The following is a 21543-nucleotide window of genomic DNA, read 5'->3' as shown; positions in this document are numbered from 1 at the left end:
GTACTAAAAAACTGGAAGACATCTAGAAACACGTCAAACAGGGAAGGAGCTAAAAATAATGAAGGAGTGTCTATTTATGGTCTACTCAACAGCCATTAAAAACAATAAATACAAAAGCCATGTGATAATATTTAAAAGTGCTTATGATATTAAGTAAAAAATATATGCACATTGTATTTTACATTTAAAAAAACATACATAAGAGAACTATTGTAAGAAAATATTATAAGAAATACAATAATAAGTATTCTGAAATGGTGCATTCTAGTTTGTATTTTCCCCACTATTTTCTATTTTCCAAACTTGTTTTTCATACTTAACACCTAACTGATGAATACTATTCACTGAATACCTGTTATTTGCCAGGTGTTTCATATGTTTATCTCATTAGCATTTCATAATAACCCATCAGATAAATCTATTGTTATTATTACTATTTTAAGTAATCTCTATACCCAACCTGGGGCTCGAATTCACAACTCCAAGATCAAGAGTTGCATGCTCCACTGACTGAGCCAGGCAATTGCCCATTACTCTCAGTTTACAGATGAGGAACCTTGGGGAGAAACAGGCTAAGAAACTTGCCCAAGGGCACACAGCTCATGAGCAGAAGAATCTAGCAACAAATTCTTTAGAGTTGTATCTCCTCATCATTTCATCTGTTTTTCCAAACAAGAAGATTTTGTATTTGTATTCAAAGAATCATGTTCTCCAAAGAGCGCTCTTCCTTGGAGTCTTTCCCCACTCTCCCAGGCGGGATAGAAGTTTCTGCCTCTGGGCTTCCATTTCATTCTGACTTTACTCCTATCGCAGCCCTGATCACCCAAACTACAGAGGGATCTGCTTACTTGTCAGATTGGGCACCAGACCCTGAACTTTTTTTTTTTTATTTATTTCTAGGCGAGAGAGAGAGAGACAGCGTGAGCAGGGGAGGGTCAGAGAGAGAGGGAGATACAGACTCTGAAATAGGCTCCAGGCTCTGAGCTGGCAGTCAGCACAGAGCCCGACACGGGGCTCGAACCCACGAACCGCGAGATCATGACCTAAGCGAAAGTCGGACGCTTAACCGACCAAGCCACCCAGGCGCCCCCAGACCCTGAACTTCTTAAAGAAGGAACAGCATAGAGCTCTATCTGGCTCGGTAGATACCAACAAATACCGGCTGAATGAATGGTTGTTTATTAATTAAATTGCGGAATATCCTTGAACACTATTTAGAGCTAAACAATTTAGTAAGCTTGAGATCAGTTGACCCAGAAATATAGCCCTGGTGGCCAGAGTTCTGTTGTGTGTCCACCGACTAACAGTTGGTACTCTCTGAAACTCCCTGCAAAGTTTAAGGAATACAGAGCCTTCAGGAGTCACTCAAGGTTGGAGCACCAGTGTTTGCTAATATTCGTTTTCTCTACTTAGCTATACAAAATAACTGGCTTAAACCCACGGCCCTTAGAGAAACTGGCGACTCACTTTGAGAAAAGGCGAACGAAGTGAACATAGTGACTGAGGGTTAGGAGATGATATGGGGCTGAGCATCGGGTAAGAGATGGCAGCCCTCAGCGAGGCTGGACCTCCAATGACCAGAAGACCAAGCATTTTCTTGTCACCAGGATACTTGGGGGCATGTCTTGCAGACAGGAATCAGAAGAACATGTAACATGCTCTAAGATGGCTTTACAAGAACAAGATTAGGAGGGAGAGAGGGCTGGCTAAAGGTAGAAAAATAACTGTTTGTTGAGAGATTTTACTGCTACCTACCATGTAGTATGCAGGTATCACCAATGCCATTTATCAGAAGACTAACCTGAGGCTTCAGAAGGTTCTGAGTGACTTGCTCTGGGGCCGATGCCCGGGAAGAGGCAGGGCCGGCCCGTCTCCCAGCACACTGCAGAATTCTGAGGGAGACTTGTGCCAGTCTCCCGCCCCTGGAGCGGCTGTGTATCAGGGATGGCTTGGCCCCAGCTACCTCTCAGGAGAAGCAAAGAGGACAGCTCTGCTCTAGGACTCAGGTAAATACGTAGGGCTGGAGGCTTCACTTCGCTCCTCACATTCTCAGAACAGCCCGAGAGCACAGGGAGGTGGCTGTGAGTCCAAACCACACTGAACGAAGTGTGGAATGAAGACACTGCCCTTTTCGATGCAAGCCAGGGTTTGCGAGAGAAAGTCAGCATTCTTTCTCTCTTACCGCTAATGGAAAGGACCTGAATTCACAGGAGAAATCTCTAAAGGTCCCTCCGCAGCTCTTGACTCGGATTCCCTCTTCTTTAATATAAGATAAACTGCGCCTGAATTTAATGGCAAGCAGGATTCCTGAGAAACCCAACTGTTCTCCATCCCAGAGTCCATTCTGAGGCAGCCCCTTGTGCCCCTTACTGACTCAGAAACTGACTGCTCCAGTCAACGTGAACAGTTCCCACCCTCCCTGTTCCCCTGGCACTTTGAAGCTCTTATCACCTGGCCAATCTCTCTCACTTATTAGAGACTGATGCCCAGAGGGGTAAAGGACCCCTACCAGTTGCTTCCAGCAGTCTGCTCCCCCACCGCCATCCTCTCCTCTCCCATCTTTTTCTGTGTTGCTGTCCCAAGTTGGTGAAACAGCTACCCCCTGCTCCTTCCCTTCAGATGACACCAGTTTTTCCTGGTTTCCAACTGGCTAATTTAGTCTCCAAGCTGGAAAGGACCCTAACGGGGACACATCCCACAATGTCCATCTTCTGGTGTTTGAATCTTCTGGATTCAAGCTTTCCAGCCCTGGAAGTTACCCAGACAGGCCTACCACTAGATGGGCCTAATGGCTTGTCGTGTGACAAAAGGGTCTATATTTAGCCCAGCACCAATTGCTAGAAAAGTCATCCTTTTATTGAATATAACGTTATATCACCATAACTTCATTCATGTGCAGATTAAATATTTATTAATTAATATGTAAATATTAGTGTACAAATATGATATACTTAATATATAACTATAGTAATAAATATTTATTGAGTACCTGCTATGTACTAACTTCCACCAAATCTCCACGGAGGGTATACACACCAATTCTAACTTTTTTTGTACTGGACACTCCTTCACATGTTTGAAAGCTCCTGATACATGATGATCACATACATCCCCCCAGCTCCTGCACACACACCTTCTCTACAGCAAACATCTCTCCTCTCCACTCATTGCCGTGTGATCTTTTTGGGTCCTCTCAGTAGTATGCCTTCTTGAAGTGTGACATTTGGATGAGTCTGATGCTCTCAATATGGAAACAGAGTAAGACCCTAAACTCCTTCATATGAATACAGTCCTTCTGTTTTCTCAGCTTATGATAACATACCTTTTTATGGCAGCTACATCTCTCTGTATCTTTTACACCTCAACTTTTCTTATCGTCCCAGCTCACTTAGACTGTTCCAGACTACTGATGTGACACCTATAGTCCAGTTTCCCATCTAATTCTCTTCAGTTTTGCATTGTTCCTCTTGTTCTTAGGTGATCGTTTTGCTCTTCACTAGATTCTAAGTTCCTGGGCAGAGTTTGTTTACAATACATTTTCCTCATATTATTCACTTTATCCTTACAAGTCATCTGATAAGTGCTACTACTATCCCCACTTTCCAGATGAGAATCTGGGACCCCTGAAAGTTCAGTAATTTAGCTAAGGTTACTCAGGGAGTTGGGGCAGAACTGTTGTTTTAAGTCAGGCACTCAGACTCCCAATCTTGGATCTTTACAACTCCTGTTGGCTTGTCAGCTCCTCCAGCTCCAGACACAAGGCTGAGCATGTAGAGGTGCTCAAGAAAGACTTGTTGCCTATTGGGTTCATTGATCCAAGTGGAAAGGAAAAAGGCCGAGAACATGAGGGCATAGTTTCTTTCATCTATCTTAAATGGAGGAGATCCTTTTTATGTGCATGCTCATTCTACCTTGCCCCATCGTGTAAATCCTGATCACAAGAGAACAGCTTAGAGCTGCTGGAGATGTGGTCCCTCCGTTTTTGCCTCCTTCCCATTCTCCTCCTTCCCGTTCTCCTCTCTCCCTCCCTCTCTCCCTCCCTCCCTCCCTCCCTTCCTTCCAGGTTGACCAGCAACCTTCCTGGGATACAGTAAGGGAGGAAGAGGCTCTCAGGTTGACAATGGTGGTCCTCCAACAAACTGACCAGAATAACTTTGCTATTGGCTACGTCATAGATGCTTGGGTGCAGTTTGTTTAAATGTCAATAAGGCAGAGACACTTCTGGCTACAATGAGAGTTTAGATAAACCTATGCATATGAGAAGACACAGAGGATCAGTGACGTTCTAGGCTCAACTACCACACTTTACAGTCCTTGAATTGAGATAGAAATGTCTTCTCTCGTGGCCTCCACATTCATATCACAAAAGAGACTGTAATCATGAAGCAAACTCTATTTGCCCCTTCAGGGGTTGAAATGGCTAGTCATCTGCTCTTTTCTGGACCTCAAGCAAAGTGAAACAAGTATATATATTAAAGAGGAAGCAGAAAACTTTTTTAGTGGTATCAACTTTGGTAAAGGAAAAAACTTGTTAAAAAAAAGCTTGGGTTATGCCTAATGACCTCTGACTTTGGAAACAGCCTTTCCTTTCTACTAGCCTATAACACATCTATGCTTTCTCCTTATTAGATCATATTTTTTCACCAAAGTTAGATCTTTGTTAAATGAACACTTACTTGGTCTGCAAATGCATTCGTCAAGGACAGATATGGAGCTGGGTAGGTCGCAAAAATGTGTGCTGTTGCATTTTCTCCCACGATGAGCAATTTTCCACCAGCAAAGGACATAAGTCCGTCTATGGAAGATAGAGTTCTGGCACATTAGTGTCCTCCCCGCAAAGCTGAATGAGTCCTATGTCCAATTTGCACTAAATAGCTACAATCAAACACTCAGGTTCAGCTTGGCAGGTCCACACTGCTTACCACTTCTCACTTTATAGCATGACAGTTTTATGTTTTACTCTTTTTTTAAGTTTATTTATTTTGAGGGGAGGAGGGGCATAGGGAGAGAGACAGAGAGAATCCCAAGCAGGTTCTGCACCATCAGTGCAGAACCCAACGTGGGGCCTGAACCCACAAACTGTGAGATCATGATCTGAGCCAAAATCAAGAGTCAGGTGCTTAATCGACTGAGCCACCCAGGAGTCCCCCTAGCATGGTAGTTTTAGACATGTCCAGAGAAATTCCAGGATGCCAGATCAAAGACAGAAAGCCCTGGCTGCGCTCTATGGTTCACTCCAAACTTGAGCCAAAGCCTTAGCCAGTGGGTCCAGGGAACTAATATTCTCTGGGAGAAATTCTTGGAATTTTTGAGATTAACCAAATGCCAAAGTGGAGCATCAACGTACTCTAGGCAGAACTCATAATTCCCAGAGGGTTGTTTCTCAGTAGCCCTGAATAGGAGTCCAGAAATAGGGGGAATGTTGTGGTATAGTGAAGACGTCCTCAGAGCAGAGGAGACATCAGTCTCAGAGGACACAGCCAATGCTGGCCCCAGTCCCTCCTGCCACAGCAGCTGGCTCTCCGAGTTTCTGGTCTACTTTGCAATGCTCTGTCAGTCCTCTTAGGCACTATTTCTCAGAAAAGCACTCTGTGGGAAGAAGCCTCCTTCCACACTGTATTACTCTAAGGCATGAATGTCATAAATTCTAGCTCCAAAGGGCTTCAATTTGAGAGTCATAATTTAGGAGACTTACCTTGGGTTAGACAGAAGGAACTACTCTAACAGTTAATTTCATACAATCTCAAGATGTTTTAGTTTGAAGAATATTGGAAGTCAGTTCTCTCATTTTCCAAAGGAGGAAACTGAACCAACAGTGGCAGATGACTTACTTAAGTCTCACAGCTATTTACTGACACCGCACAGAGTTAAAGTCTGGGTCTTCAATTGCCAAGGCTGTGTTTTTCCCCCAGGACTGTTGCAGAACAGAAGTCCTGGTTGTTGGACAGAGTAGGAAAGAGGTCCCCACCTAGCCTATTCTCAACTGTGCCCCTTCCTTCAAAGACTTTGTTCCAGATTCCTTCTCTAAATACTTACTCATCGTATCCTTTGCTACCAGTCAACACCTCCTCTCCCAGCCAACTCAGAGAAAGCTTGTGGAGAAGCCACTGGCCTATTGCTTATTTTGTGCATATTCACATTGTAGTACTGATTGGACCTAAAAACAGACTTCAAGTTCTGCCCTCTGTTTAAGCATGTGACCATTTTCTTAAACAGGCTTCATGGATTTGTCCTAATGATAACATTGGCCCCATTATTTAGAACTTAGAATTCTTAGAACTGCCTGTCAACTGCGGAACACTTTCTGTTCTTGCCTTATCTCATCTCTTCCTACCAAGTAATTCTGACTTTCAAATTATGGCCAGCTCTCCTACTCACCGTAGTAAATGCCAAAGAGGGTTGCAGCTCCTGCAAAGGCTCCCAAGAACTGAGCTCCCACATAAAAGGGAAATTTGAACCATTTCATCCGTCCAAAGAGACACATTGCAAAAGACACAGCTGGGTTGATGTGGCCACCTACAAGAAATATAAGATGAAATATAATAAGAAATATAAGATGATTAGAGGTGCCAGCAGTGGGCTACGGAGAATTACCACAAAGAAAGCCATGTCTAGAGAGCTCAGGCAGAACTAAGTCTTCTAGGAAGAGGACTGTCTGTGAAGAGACAGAGGCTTAGGCATATGTGAGTGTGAGTATGTATGAGTGAGTGTGTGTATTTGTGTTTGAATGGAGAGGAAGGAGGGACTAATAACTTGCAAGTATCATTAGACACTGTTCAGAGAGTTTAGCTTTCTGAAAAGGGAATCAGATATAGAAAGAAACTTGTACTCATGAGGCTTACTTTCTGCCTATATCTATCATCAATCTACCATCTACCTAGCCATCATGTATCTACTGGGCTTTATCTGTCTATAAAATAATAACCTCAAAGAGATTGATATAAACTGATAACTTCAATATATTTTTTAAGTCAATATATTTATATGATATATGGTTTAAGGTTTAAATCCACATCTAGCAATTCCTCAGTCCACATCAGAATATCTAAAGCAATCCTAAGATGGAAAAGAGATGTCTAAGGGGAATGAACTCTTATAAGCACTCTGAGGCAGGGACCTCATACTTCATCTTGGACTTCACACAATGAAAGGGACATAGTAGGTGTTCAAAATATGAAAGCTGAATAAATAGAGGACTTTATTCGGGTAGCTCAGATTATGAAGGCCTACCGAGAGGGAAAGTTGCTTGGGAATCAGAGAGGGTGTGTCCAGGAGGGTGCCTTGCCAAGCAACAGAGTGATTTCTCCTTGCAGAGATGAGTGCTCAGCATGGCTTGCTGCTGGACAAGGCAGAGCAGTGTAGTGGAAAGAACATGAGTTCTAAGCACAGAGTGCCGCCTTGAAGTCTTGGCTCTGCTAAGGTGGTTGTGATGATCAGATGATTCATATGAAGAGCCCGGGGGGAACTGGGGCCCACCAAGCCCAAGATGAAAGTCTTATGTGAGCAGAATGAGCCGTTCAAGGTGCTGTTCTGGGCACACCGCCCTTTTCCCACATTCACAGACCATTCTGTGATAGAGACAACCTTCATATTTTATTTTTTCATTACACAAAGCTCTTTCGCTTTTTCAAAAATTTATACTGCTTATAGAATGCTACATCAAAAACAACCACCATAGCCTAAGTAGAAGTAGGCAGCACAAACATTAACAGGGGACGTTGCATAATTAAGGGGGGAGTTGTGAGTTCTGATTGGCCAGATTTGAGTGGCAGACCACTGGCATGTTCACAAGGAAGCATGGTGTGGTAACTTCTTTCCAGTAAGGTAATGTTTTCCATTGCAAAACCAGATGTCGTTTGACCTCACCGGTCTATGACCACAAAATGGAATCTTATTTTTATTTATGCTCAGTATACATTGGCTATTTTGGGAATCCTCACAGAGGGCCTCTTATGTGCCCACAAACCAGGATGTAAGCTGTAGCCACTTGAGAAAGTCACCTCTCCCACAGTCTTCCTCTCCTATTCCTGTGGCTGCTGAAACAACCAACACTGATGTCTGCGTGGATGTCAGTGGTGGGCTGGTGTGTTGTCCCTGCACCTTCCCAAAGCCACCAGTCTTCAAGGAGCCTCTCCAGAGATGGGGAGGTAAGCTTCCTTTCCAACCCAAATGCCATCTTGTATTAACCAGGCTTAGAAACTGCTGTACTTGTATTTTGGGGTCTCATAGACTCTTGTGAACAATTTGGTCAGCTCTTAACCCTCACCCAGAAGCAACCTCTAGTGGAAACAGTCCCATCAGCTCTGTCTCTCACCCCTCTGAGCACAGGGGCTTACCCCAGGTCTAGAGGCCAAATGGGAAGACTTCATACCATCCCTCATCCTCTCTTCCTCTTCTTGCTTGTCTCTGCCCCCTTTTTGTTTTCCTATGGTGACTGCCCAAATTCCCGAGTATATCACTGGATAAACAGACATGGGCTGCAGTGGTGATAAATGCTATTTCCTACACTGATAGAATCTGGGGCCAATTTTTCTAAACAAATATGTGATGATGTTCAGTTCAGGGTATTATGCAGGTGAAATATCCCCAAACCATGTCACTACCTAAAACACAGCTGAGAATGCACCCACGTTTATATTTCACAGTTTGGGGAAACCTCATTTGTTGTGCGAAGGTGGGGGAGCACTGGGGGGCAGCAGTGGAGCATACTGAATGCTTGCTTTAAGCCACAACTATGATCTGTGTCTGCTGTCAAGGTCTGCCCTGTAATTAGGCCTCAGCACAGTCAGGATGGTCCCCTGTATACTCTTGTGTTTAGGTAGGCAGTACAGCCCTAGGGTCACAGCAAAGGCTTGACAAGAGAGGGAACATATACAATGCTCATGGCAAACAATCACACATACAGGCATCTCTAACCTGGATCACCCCAGGAGAGGAGTCCATGTGCTATGGAAAGGGTGCCAGCCAGCCAATGACTCTTCCAGGTGCCCAGCCCGAGGAGGTTCCCCCAGGGTCTAGGCAATCATTCTTCAGGCTCCATTGGCAGTATCTGTCACCAGGCCAGCTGGATTAACTGCACGGTCCTCTGGAAGGCCTGCTCTGTAATGCTCTTCCCATACCAGACCACTGTGAACATTGTGTGACTGTGCAGACGTGAATTTGCTGTCACATAGACCTGCCTCAAATCTTTGCTCTGCTCTTTGCCAGCTGTGGGACTCCAGCAATTTACTTAATACCTTGGAGCTCCACTTTTCTTGGTAGGATACAGATGTAATGCCTGCCTCAGAGGGCTGCTGTAGAGAAAGGAGACCAAGTATGGACAGCCCCAGCATAGTTCCCAGCACACGGTGGTGATTCCCTTTCTTCCCTTATTCCCAGCGGTCCTGCCTGAGTGTTCTGACCAGGCTGCTGAAAGACTCTGAGTGCCTTTGAGAACTGGATCATTTGCACAGTGCCTCCTAAGTTCCCATACTGCATTACGTATCATCATTTCATTTTGCTTCTCAGAACATTGTGAGTGGCTTCCAAGCACCCCACCGCTCAGGGAAGAATTAGCCCATGATCTGTTCGATGAGACCTGCACTTCCATGAAAGCACTAGCCATTTTGCAAGTGGCCTAGACTTTTCTGATTGCTGTGGGTAAAGGTCCAGGGATTTCTCTCTCTTGGAGTGATCTTCACCGAGCTCTGCATGGGGTATCTGAGAATGACTTCCAGGCATGGGGTAGAGCAGGTAAAAGATCTATATTGATGAAGGAAGAATACAATGCAGTGACTAGATTTAGGAATCGGCTAGTTCTGAGTCCTAACCCTCATCTCTGTCTCTTGCTAAATGTTACTTTTGCACAAGTCACTCACTGCTTGCTGGACATTTTGATTTTAACATCTATAAAAATAGAATCAAATACATATTTTTGCAGGGTTGTGGGAATCCAAATAAACTGAAGTATGTAAAGCATCCAGTACTGGGCTAGCACATTGGAATGGATGAATTAACAGCAGCTATTATTATTTCTATTACTTACCAGAGACACCTCCAGTCACATAAATGGCCATTACAACTGCCATTGCAAATCCAACATTGATAGTGATAATTCCTCCAAAGACTCCTCTACTGAGGATAGCTTGGGCAACAGAGCCACATCCAAGGACCTGGAATGAGAGGAAGCTTCATAAGTAGGAATGGCCACTGTCAAAGACAATGGAAAGCCACAGGAACAAGAAAGATGTTTTAAGCAAACATGGATTGGGCTGCCTCAGACTTCATGCAAATCAAATTATAATTATCCCATTATGCACAGATAGTGAAATGGTGGTTCTGAAGCTGTATCAGCTACAGATGAAGTTTGCTGAGCCTGCAGTGTTAAAATTTTTCCCATACTTGTAAATCAGGTAATTTCACACAATGATCCAGGGTTCTGACTCTTAGTTTAAATCAGACTTTTTATTTGAGGCAGTTGTGGATTCCCTTGAGGTTGTAAGAAGTAATACAGAAAGATCCTATGCACTTTTTATCACTGGTTCCTTTTCATCAATCAGAAGATCTAGCAACTACAGGGAAATAATTTCCTGGAGCAGAGTAGCAGCTGGTCACTCCCTTTAAACAGAGCTTGTGTGCTCCCAACTGGTTCACTTACTTCACTCCACTCATGTAGGTTTCCTTCCTGGCCACTGTAGGAGAGCTGGCAATCCCTGCTCTAGAAGTTCCCAGTGTAAGCCACCTCAGGCTCATGGTCATATGCACATCTGACAAACAGAAAGGCTATTTGTACCATGTACAAAGCCATGGGAAAGGGCATCTGATGTGCAAGAAAACAAAGGAAAAGTGGGAGGGGGTAGCATCGGCAATCTAGCCCTTCTCATCCCCATGTCTTCTCTTCCTGATGAGGCTGTATTTTCTTAGGGAGCAGTAGCTGCCCGACTCACTGCTTCTTGCATTCCCCCTGGCACCAAGCACAAAGCTGTGCTTATAGGAAGCACTCTGCAAACAGTTGTATAGTAAAGATGCATCTTCCACAGACTTCAGCTGTAGAGGATATTCTGGAGAATGGGATCAGTATTCAGAAATGTCTGTAACAAATATATTATGGTACATCCACTCCGCAGAGTACTATGCAGCTATATCATAGAATGAAGATCTTTGTGTACCAAAGGGAAAGATCCCTAATATACATTATTAAACTTTTTAAATGTTTATTTATTTTTGAGAGAGAAGAAAGAAAGCACAAGCAGGGGAGGGACGGAGGATTCAAAGTGGGCCCTGTACTGACAGCAGCGAGCCCAACACAGGACTCAAACTCACAAACCATGAGTTCATGACCTTAGCCGAAGTCGGATGCTCAACCAACTGAGCCACCCAGGTGCCCCTATATCATTAACTTTTAAGGAAAGATGTAGAGCTGTGTCAAAGCACATTGCCAATCGTATTCAAAACATATTACAGTAAAACCTTGGATTCTAACTTGCTCTGCAAGTGTTCCACAAGGCAAGCAAACATTTCTAATAAATTTTAAGTTGATAAACAAGCAATGTCTTGTAATAAGAGTAGACATCAAGTGATGCCAAGCATCACATGATCACACCCAAGTCAATGATTCTTCTCTCTCTCTCTCTCACTCACTCTGGGATTATGGGTGATTGTCTCTCATGCTCAGATGCTTGGTCTCTGGCCACAGTGTTTGGCAGAAATCAGTGATTTTTCAGAATGTTGGAACATGCCCACAATTGGCACTAATGTATTTTTTTGTCACTTCAAAGCACATATGCACAGTCCTCTGTTTTGACATACAAAAGTAAGCTTAGGACAGAATGCTTTGCTTCATTCTAGGTCAGGCTGCCTGCAGACCCTTTCTTCTGCTGCCTTATTGCCAATTACATTAAATACAGTATATGGCAAGAGTTTATTAATATTGCACTGTAGTCAACATCCATATGAGGGTATACAATGGCCCCCATGGGGAAAAGATTCCATTGAGCCAATATAGCAGTGATTCCATTGGTGATAGTGAAAGTCATCCTACACAATAACCCTCCTCTCTCGTCTCCCTCACACAAGACACAAAGGTTTTCAAAGGCAACTGCAGGTCAATTTGCTTATTTTTTAATATTTTGTATTTTCTTTTCTATTCTGTATTATATTACAGGATTGTAATCATTTCTACGTGAGTATTTTTGGGTTGTGGAACAAATTATCAGAGTTTCCATTATTTCTTATGGGGAAATTTGCTTTGATATACAAGGGCTTTGGATTGTAAGCATGTTTCTGGAATGAATTATGCTCACAAACCAAGGTTTTACTGTTTATGTATTTGTTTTTATGTGCATGAGCCATTCTATGAACACAAAAGATTAGGAGACAGGATTGGACTCCATGGGGGGAGCTAAGCCAGTGCAGATATTGGGAGAAAACTTTTAATCGCATAGTTTTCTTTTTTTACCATGTGTTTTAGTCTGTTTGCACCTCTATAACAAAATACCACAGACTGGGTGGCTTAAAAACAACATACGCTTATTTCTCACAGTTCTGGAGGCTGGAAGTTCTAGATCAGGATGCCAGTATGTTCGGGTGAAAGCCCTATTCTGGGTTGCAGACTTCTCTGTCGTATCCTGCAGAGCAGAAGGGACTGAGCAAGCTCTCTTGAAAGTCTTTTAAAAGGGCACTAATCCCATTCATGAGGGCTCCATCCTTATGACCTAATCATCTCCCAAAGGCCCTACTTCTAATACCATCACTGTGGGCATTAGGTTTTTAGCAAATGGATTTGGGGGCTGGGACACAAATACTCGACTGTAGCATCATGTATTTCCTAATTTTTAAAAAATGGGCCCTATATTTTCACTGAACAATTAAAACCATTTAATCACAGTCCATTAAGGAAACATTTGGTGAGGGAATGTTATTGGAAAAGATAGACTAGTTACATGCAAGTCTGGTAGAAAAGCAACAAGACAATAAATGGCCATCAGCCATCCTCATGCTGTGGTTTAAATAGCTATTATGGTCCTGGAGGAATAAATTCTGGACTGTAGGATCATTAAATCACTGCTCTTTATATGCCGAATTGGCCAACCTTCTTCTAGAACACACAGCTCAGCTTGAGTTTCATAATGAAAGAACAACAACTTCAGGAAGGACTTAGCATCAACTAAAGAATATTATTTAAGGGCATGTGAGGATAGGTTTCAGAAATAAATATACTTAAGGAAAAAGAGATTGAGCATGTGAATGCCTCTTATCAGGAAGATAATAACCAGTCACTGGGTGTCTCTTCACAAAAGGATGTACCTGAAGTAGGAGAGGTTGCATGTAAACAATTTATTACAGTAATGGATTTGTTCTAAACAGCTCTCCCAGGGTGCATTTGTGAGATCTTTCATAGAAGTATAATTTACAAACAATAATTTAATACATGTAGAATGATTTTACTCCTCCTGGAAGGCAGAGAAATTATCATGATGGTCTTTCAATAGCCTCCACAATCCCCAATTCTAAGACTCATCTCAGTTCTATCTGCTGGACAGTAGGGTTAAGTAGGTGGGCTTGATATCTTGAGGGAAGCTCTTGGGCTACACATCACACGTGCACGGGCTTGGCTCCAGACCCTACACTGAATCGTAAGTGAGGTTGTAATAGGAACATGTTCCCCTTTCCTTATTCAAAAACGTCCCCTGGGTGCATTTCATAGCCCATCGATTTCACGTAGACTTAACCTAACTTTTTCTAGAATCCCTATCTATTGTAATAACTCTCTGAATTAAAACCACCACCACATTGGTGTCTTTCTTTTTCATTTAAACTGAATTAACTGCCCTGTGCAGAACTTCCAAACTGGCATTTTGGCAGCATCTTCTGAAAACAAGAATAAAAGGTTATTGACAGCTGACATGACTTGATTTAGACAACGAAGAGTAATGAGACACATCCCGATACAGGCCAGTCCTGAAATATTACTGATTTCCATATAAACATCTTCCCTCTTTCATGGTCTGATGCGCGTGCACTTGTGCTAGTCCAGAGGGGGCAGAAAAGCTTTAAATGGCCAGAGTGGATTCAGGGAGGCTTCTGCCCTGTCAAATTTCGCTGTGATTAAAACTCTCCTCTTCCATGGAGAAGAGGTTGCTTTTTAGTTTTGTCCTCAGAGGGATAATTGATGCTGTGCTGCGAGAAAGGAAGGAAGACAAATGAACAGTGTGGGGACTTCCCTGACCAGCAGAAATGGCCACTCAGAAGATTTCAGTCCAGATTTACATCATTGTTTCTAAATTTTTAGAGACATTTTGTATAGACTGAAAGGCAATGAGGAAGTCGGGTAACTACCTTCTAGTATCACTCCTTGCCTGCTTCCTACCACCTGAATTTGCCACACAGGGAAGCAGGCCTTGGATATACTAACGTATTTCAGCCTGATTGGTGGGGAATTGGTCACCCACTCTGGTTTCCTTCTTCTGTGCACCCAGTGTAGTTTTTTTTCCTTCAAAACTGAAGGAACTTTTCCTTATGGTATTACTGAGAAAATTTCCAACACAACTCTCTGCCCTAAACTTTGAAAGGACGGCCACACCATTCCCCTTCTTGATACAGAGAGAGCCTATTATCATATCCACCTTGTCTCAATTTTCAGGTGTCCCTATCTGGAAAGCTGTTTTGGACTCTTTACCCATTCATAACTCTCCCCACACCTAACCTTTGTTGTCTGAAATTCAATTGTACTGTCCTTACTGTACAATTAGTGCTTAGTTGTTTTCCAAATGCCAGATCTTGGTTTCCTTATCTAGAAAATAATCTCTAAGATTCCTTTCCATACCCACAACAAACACTATGCTGGTTTATTTTGTTTCATTGTTTACTTAGGTGTTGTGTTTCCCAAGCTCACCACCCCCTCCTCCTATGCAGAGGCCTCTACAGACCTTCAAGTTCTGTTCCGCCTTCTTGTCAGGATCTAGCAACTGCTCAGTCTAGCTGCCTTCTCCAGGAGAGTTATAGTCTCACAAAACCATGTAGGGAAGGGAAGGTATTAGAAATCATGGATCTAGTCCTCATTGTGTCCTTCACTGTGCCCCCAAAGCTCCTCATTCATCTCTCATTCATATTCTCCCAATAGCTTCACCCAGCTTTCCCTTCTCTCATCTGCTCAGCCCACCAACCTCCTTTCTGCAAATACCACCACTTTCTACTAAACTCTGTATCTGTAAGCTGCCTTGAAGATCAGTGACAATTTAGAATATCACATTTGTGTTCCAGTTATCCAGCACTATGTAAGTACCCCCAAACTTGGTGGCTTAGAATGATAACATTTATTTTGTTTGTGAATTTGCAATTTGGGCAAGGTTGGTCAGGGCATCTCATTTCTGCTCCATTCTGTCAAGTGTGATGGTTCAAAGCTGGAGGATTAAAATTATCTAAAGGCTGACACATCCATGTGTTCAGTGGTTGGATATTGGCTGTCAGCTGATGCCTTAGCTGGAGCTTTGGCCCAAACACCTATAATGGCCTCTCCATGTGGACTGGCTTCTTTATAATATGGTGGCTGGGTTCCAAGGGTGAGCACCACTGTCTCCAGAGCCTGGGGTCTGAAACTCTGCATGATGCTCTCTCCTCGGCCTTAGCACTATGCTGGTTCTGAACTCAATGGCACACATACTGGATCTCATATAAGCATTTTCCCAACAATATCCTACACAGGTATTAATCTGGTCCATGTTGGATTACTGTGAGGCATAGAGAGCTCATTACCACATCAGGCAGTTTTTTATATATATATATTTTTATATATTTATTTTTATATATAATTTATATATAAGATACATAAAAATTATATTAAAATATATAAATTTATATGGTTATTTATATATATTGATATATATATATATATTTTTATTGTTCCAGTGGCTGAGGAGTCTTTCCTTATATGAAGTTGGAATCCTCTTTCTTGTCATTTCTGTCCATTAGCTCTAGGCCCATTCTTGGGACCATATAGAAGAAGCCTCTTTCACATACCTGGCCTTCCAATAAATGGAGGGAGCCTAAGGTCCTCTCTGAGTTCTCTTTCCTGGATGCCTATCACTTCATTTTTGATTCCTGAAACTTAGATTGCTGGTGAGTCTCACCTGGTTGAGCTCTCGGTTGTCGGCATCCCTCTTAAAACACTGGGCCCAGAAATGGACACAGTCCTCCCTTATTTGTGAATCACGTTCTAACATAATTCATCCTATACCTTCTGCTCATTGCTTCTATTGCCATCTAGTGGGGCACTCAGGCACAGGATGTACTTGAACTGTTCACATATCTATGCCTGGACTTCCCAGTTTTATAAAGTATACAAGATCATGTATTAAACTTCTTTGTCTCTGTAACAGCATTTAGCACTTAGCATCTAGGTGCTATTTCCAGGTACGACATTCGGGGTCTTTGTAAATGAACATGTCACTTCTCAGTCTCAGCACGGTCACCTATTGAAGGGTAATAATGATAATACCAGCCAGCCTTGTTTCATAGGATTGTTTAGTAAAGTGCAAATAGGATAACAGGCACTACTTAAACAACAAAGGGCAATGACAAGCGCAGGATGTTATTGCTTTTAGTATAAACTCACAAGGAAAACCTCCATTTAGGGTGAGTAAGTTAAGACAAAGGGACTCATGAACTTAACTGCTGGCTCACTGATAGGCAATAAAAACAGGGAGAAACATAGCTATGACAGGTATTCAAAATCGCTCCTGTTTCATTCCTACTCATGGGATAAATTTGCAGAAGAGGGGGAGTGGGAAGGCGACAAGAGCTTCATGTTGTTTTGCCTGTTTGTGATTCCTCTCCAAAGATGGGTCCTTTCATAGTTGGTGGGGTTTCAGTGCTTTAGGTAGGAAAGCAACACTAGAAAGAGGAGAGGGTAATTACTGTCGTTATTATCAGACGCCATGCGTGGCAGGAGTGGGAGAAAGAATTTCAATGAAAAAACAAGAAAGATATTTGAAAGGCAGGATTTGTACAAAAGATAGACTGGTGACCAGTCATTCTCAATCACCCAGGCCAAACATTCGGGCATCGTTTGGTATTCCCTCCTCTTCTCCGCGTTTGCCATTCATAGCCAATCTTCCCCAAGTTTTCTGAGTCTTCTGCGGCCCCCTGCCAGTGTCCTCACCCCCAGTGTCTCCCCACTCAGTGGCCATGCCAGATGAAGCACGATTTATATGCCATTACTCGGGAAGCGGCAGCACCAACCCTGCTCCTCAGGGCCCTCGGTGCTTTCCCTCATGACCCATCCACTTTCTGCCCGGTGCTCTTCAGCATAAATCTGCATCAGCCCGGCTGCTGTCCGTCACTTTGAGTCCTTGGAGCTCATGACACTCCTTCTCACCCTGCACACCTGCTCATGCTGTACCTTCTGGAAAAACATCCCTCCTCTGCACTTTCCCCAGCCAAACCCAATCTATTCTTAACACTGAGCTAAAATCCTACCTTCCCTGTGGAGTTTTTCTTTGCCAGCTTAGGCCCTCAGAGGCCTCTTCTGCTTCTTCTACTATGTCTTTACAATGTCATTTCATTATATACCACCTTGCCTTGTGTCACCCCACCGAGACTGTAGCATCTGCCACAACAGCTCGAACAATATCTGATGTAATGTATTAAATAAAATGTCTAAACATAAGCAGGGGGAAAAACCCCTGGGTAAATGTCTTTTCAAGAGAAACAGTCAGTTTGGGGGTGGGAAGTGGGAGGTGTGATTTCTAAGAAATATCAGTTGGGCTGCTGGCAAGTTCCCAACTGAGCCATGACCCCTCTGACAAGCTGATTACTGGAACCCAGATCAAGTGATTATCACAGACAAACGCTGGGAAGGAGGAGAGAGGATAATAAGGCCACAGATTTAACTCTGTCTGACCATTCTCAAAACTCTTAGGTGTCTGTTACCTCCTTCACAGTGCAAACCAAGATGTTCCTAACACAGCCCACAGTGTACAATAAACACTCAACAAATATTTCTTTAGTCAGTATATAAAACAGAGACTCAGTAAACATTTGTTTAGTAAGTAGGTTAAAACTGAGCCCTTTCAGAAAAGCAGTCATTAAAAGAGGCTAGGAATTCTGTCGTAAAATGTTTGCAAATGCTTGCAACATGAGGCCAGGGATCACCAGGGAAACTTGTAATTATTACAAGGGGTCTGAGATTCTTCGTGTGCATCAAACATGGTCCAAAGAAGGAAAAAATAACATGTCTCATATCTATCTTTTGTAGTTCAGTATTTTCAGAATTAATGGATACTGAAAGAAGAGTTGAAAGGGCTTCTTGGGAAATACTGTCATGGACTTTGGAGTTAAGGCTGCATGAAACGCTTACTATCTTTACTCATCCATTTAGGGTAGCCTGGATAAAGAAGTACAAACACCAGCTACAACGTACTCTGTATGTTCTTTGTGCCGGGTTCTATGCTAAGCACCTTACCTGTGTGACTTCATCATTATCAACTTACAATCACCCTGGGAGAAAACTACAGTATTATTATCTCCCTTTAATGGATGAGGAAATTGAGGCTGAGAGAGGCCAAGCAATTTCTCCAACATTACATAACTAAAAACAAAAGAGACAGAACCTGGATTTGATCCCAGGTCTGTCCTAATCAGAGACCTGTGCTCTTAACCATTACACGTTGAGTGGAGTGACAGGTCATCAGAAGGAACAAATACCTCCGAGTATTCATGGAAATATTCAGGGAGAATGCTGGGGTCCCACAGTGTGGGATCAGGGCACCAGTTTTCCTATCTCTTACTGCAAGTGAAGGGCTCTCCGGGAATGCTGAAGGATTTGGAGATCCACGATAGCAGCCACCTGTTACCGATCTACCCAGTGCAGACAAGTGCATTGTAAACCAGGTCCATCAGTCCAAAGAGGCCGAAGGACTGAGGATGATGCTCATGTGGGGACTCTTCTTATAGTTCGTGGGCTCCTGTGCCAGAGCACGTGGCTTCTCTGGTGATAACAAACATGGTCACTCTGGTTCAGAAAAAACCCCAACACTTGTGCTTTTTCACAAAAGTTTCTAGTGACCCAGCAAAAAATCCTTTTCCAGCTCATTTCCCTTCTTTCTCAGAGATCAATGAGATAGGCTGCTGATTAAGTGCAGGATTTCAGTTTGTGCAAAACCTGTTTCACTGATTAACGTTGGCTTGCTGTCTCGCTCCTGTTGCACAGACAACTTCCACTTTTGGCTGTCTTCTTTCCTCTTGGTGTCTCGCAACTTTGTGGTCATCACAGAAGGTACACTCATGTCCCCGATGCTGACCAAACCTGCCTGGTACTGGAAGTGAGTAGGCTGAGATAATTGTGGGGCAAGGCCTTTATCTGCACTGATGAACAACACCCACAAGCCACATAGATGGCACTGGCCAGCATTTTGGGGACTTATTAGCACTGATATCTATTCTCAACACCAAGATCCAAGAAGTTAAGCCATTCCCCGACTCCCACTTGCCCCTTTAACCAGACCCAAGAAGTAACCCAAGTGACCATTGTAAAATGCCCCAATACTTTCCAAGCTCACCTGGCTAGTATTTATTTATTACCATTCTCTTGAAAACTTTTCTAAAAAGAGAATATCCTCTTTAATCCAGTAATGCCAGTTTGGGGCATGTTTGCTATGTGTCATGTGGGAAGCAACAATGTGAGCTAAGAGTGTGAGTCATGAGTGACTGTTTACCTTGTACGTTGCTGCAGGTCTTCTTGGAAATTTAGGGAAATAATATATTTTAAATGAAAAATATCCTTCAGTAGAGAACTTTTCATTTAATTTAAATGTTCATAAAACAGAAGTCAGTATTAAAATGGTATACCTGTGGCAACATTTGTATTTTAAATAAACTGATTTGTTCTGTGTGTAAATAAATGGATTTGTTTATACACACACATATATGTTACAAATACTCTTTTAGTCCCCATAATAACTCTAGGGAAGAAAAACTCTGCTGTTTTCTTCTAAAGAAACTCTTGGACAAAGACATTAAATAATTTTCCTGAGGCCTTACTAGTGAAAAGATCTTTTGGAGCCTAAAATTAACATTTGTGTCCAAAGGTTGTGTTTCTTCACTTACCCTAAACTGCCCTCAACTAAACCTGAGCCAAATAAATAGTCTGTCCAGATTTGTGCTTTACAAGTCTGTCTTTCAAAAAATGTAATTATAGGAAACTAAGGTCCCTAAATCTACAAGTAGCCCTAATTGGGATTTGGCAGTCTCTCAGCCATTCCTTCCTCTCTTCATTTATTCCCCCATATATATATGTACATTTGGCAATGCTAAGTACCACACGTGGTGCCTCATGGTAGCAGGGGTGCAAAAAAAAATAATCAGACACAGGTTCTTTAAGAGCTTACAGAGAAGTAGGAGAGGTAAGATGGCTGAGAACTGGTAAGAAAAGTATGGATGAAGTATGATGCTGTTATATAATCTAAGCTTGTTATTTTTTTATGTTTATTTTTGAGAGAGAGAGAGAGAGAGAGAGAGAGAGACAAAGCATGAATTGGAGAAGGACAGGAGAGAGGGAGACACAGAATCTGAAGGTGGCTCCAGGCTCTGAGCTGTCAGCGCAGAGTCTGATCCAAGGCTCAGACCCTTGAACTGTGAGATCATGACCTGAGCCAAAGTTGGATGCTCAACTGACTAAGCCACCCAGGTGCCCCACTAAGCTTATTATTAATAAATGGCCTGAGCATTTATGGATAGGGAAAGTGTACATGGGAACGTGGTTTTATAATTCAGTCTTACTACCTAGGTGGCAGCTATTTTGACATTTAAGTGTCCCCAAATTCTTGAATTATCTGATTAATACCCCAAAGTATTGAATTGCCTGACGTAATACTATTAACTCTGAGATATATTAATATATGCACATAACAGATTGGCCTAATGAGTAACTTGATTAAAATTATATGAGATCAAGATTTCTCTTCTGGTACTGCCCGAAATAAAAATGGTTTTCACGTGATTGCCTCAATCAATTTTGTCAGGTATTAGGATGGAAAAAGAAAAGGACAACAATCTTGCACTCAGGAATTCAGTTTCCAATATTCAGGCCTCTTATAAACAGATGGTATTGAACAGAAGGCAGAGACCCTCACAATCTCTCCACTTGCCCTTTTCTGGTGAGAATAGTTTGTCTTTGTAGAGTATGGGTAAAGACATCTTTAAAGCAGAGTCAGAAACTGGTGGTCCATGACTGAAGAAAGTCTATGAGTGGGACTGACTCAGAGATGCATTTGGCCTACGTGGTGATTTTTTTTTAATTTTAGAAATTGATGCTAGTATCTTATTTTTTTAATGGTTATTTATTTGTTTTGGGGGGTGAGGAGCGGAGAGAGAGGGAGAGAGAGAATCCAAAGCAGGCTCCATGTCCAGCATGGAACCCAGTGCAGAGCTCTATCTCATGAACATGTTCTGAGCTGAAATCAAGAGTCTGAGCTTGACCTACTGAGCTACCCAGGCACTCCAGTTGCCAGTATTTAAAAAGAAAAATTACGCATAGAACTTGTGATTTCTGACCATTTTTTTAAAAAC

General features: G+C 42.6%; 1 protein-coding gene across 2 annotated transcripts in view; it reads right to left on the bottom strand.

Moving 5' to 3' along the window:
• The window catches only part of AQP9 (aquaporin 9), a 46763-nt gene that overhangs the window by 6612 nt on the left and 18608 nt on the right, over positions 1-21543 (bottom strand). For both annotated transcript variants that reach the window (XM_039230649.1, XM_039230650.1), the window contains 3 exons: positions 10025-10151; positions 6379-6516; positions 4677-4795 (listed from right to left, as the gene is read on the bottom strand). In XM_039230649.1, the coding sequence (XP_039086580.1) occupies positions 4677-4795; positions 6379-6516; positions 10025-10151 (384 nt within the window). The remainder of the gene's footprint in view (positions 1-4676; positions 4796-6378; positions 6517-10024; positions 10152-21543) is intronic.

The sequence above is a fragment of the Hyaena hyaena genome, unplaced genomic scaffold, assembly GCF_003009895.1.
Source record: "Hyaena hyaena isolate Hyena2069 unplaced genomic scaffold, ASM300989v1 scaffold_49, whole genome shotgun sequence".
NCBI lineage: Eukaryota > Metazoa > Chordata > Mammalia > Carnivora > Hyaenidae > Hyaena > Hyaena hyaena.
The sequence above is the reverse complement of the archived record's forward strand: the minus strand, read 5'-3'. Positions and strand labels throughout refer to the sequence as shown.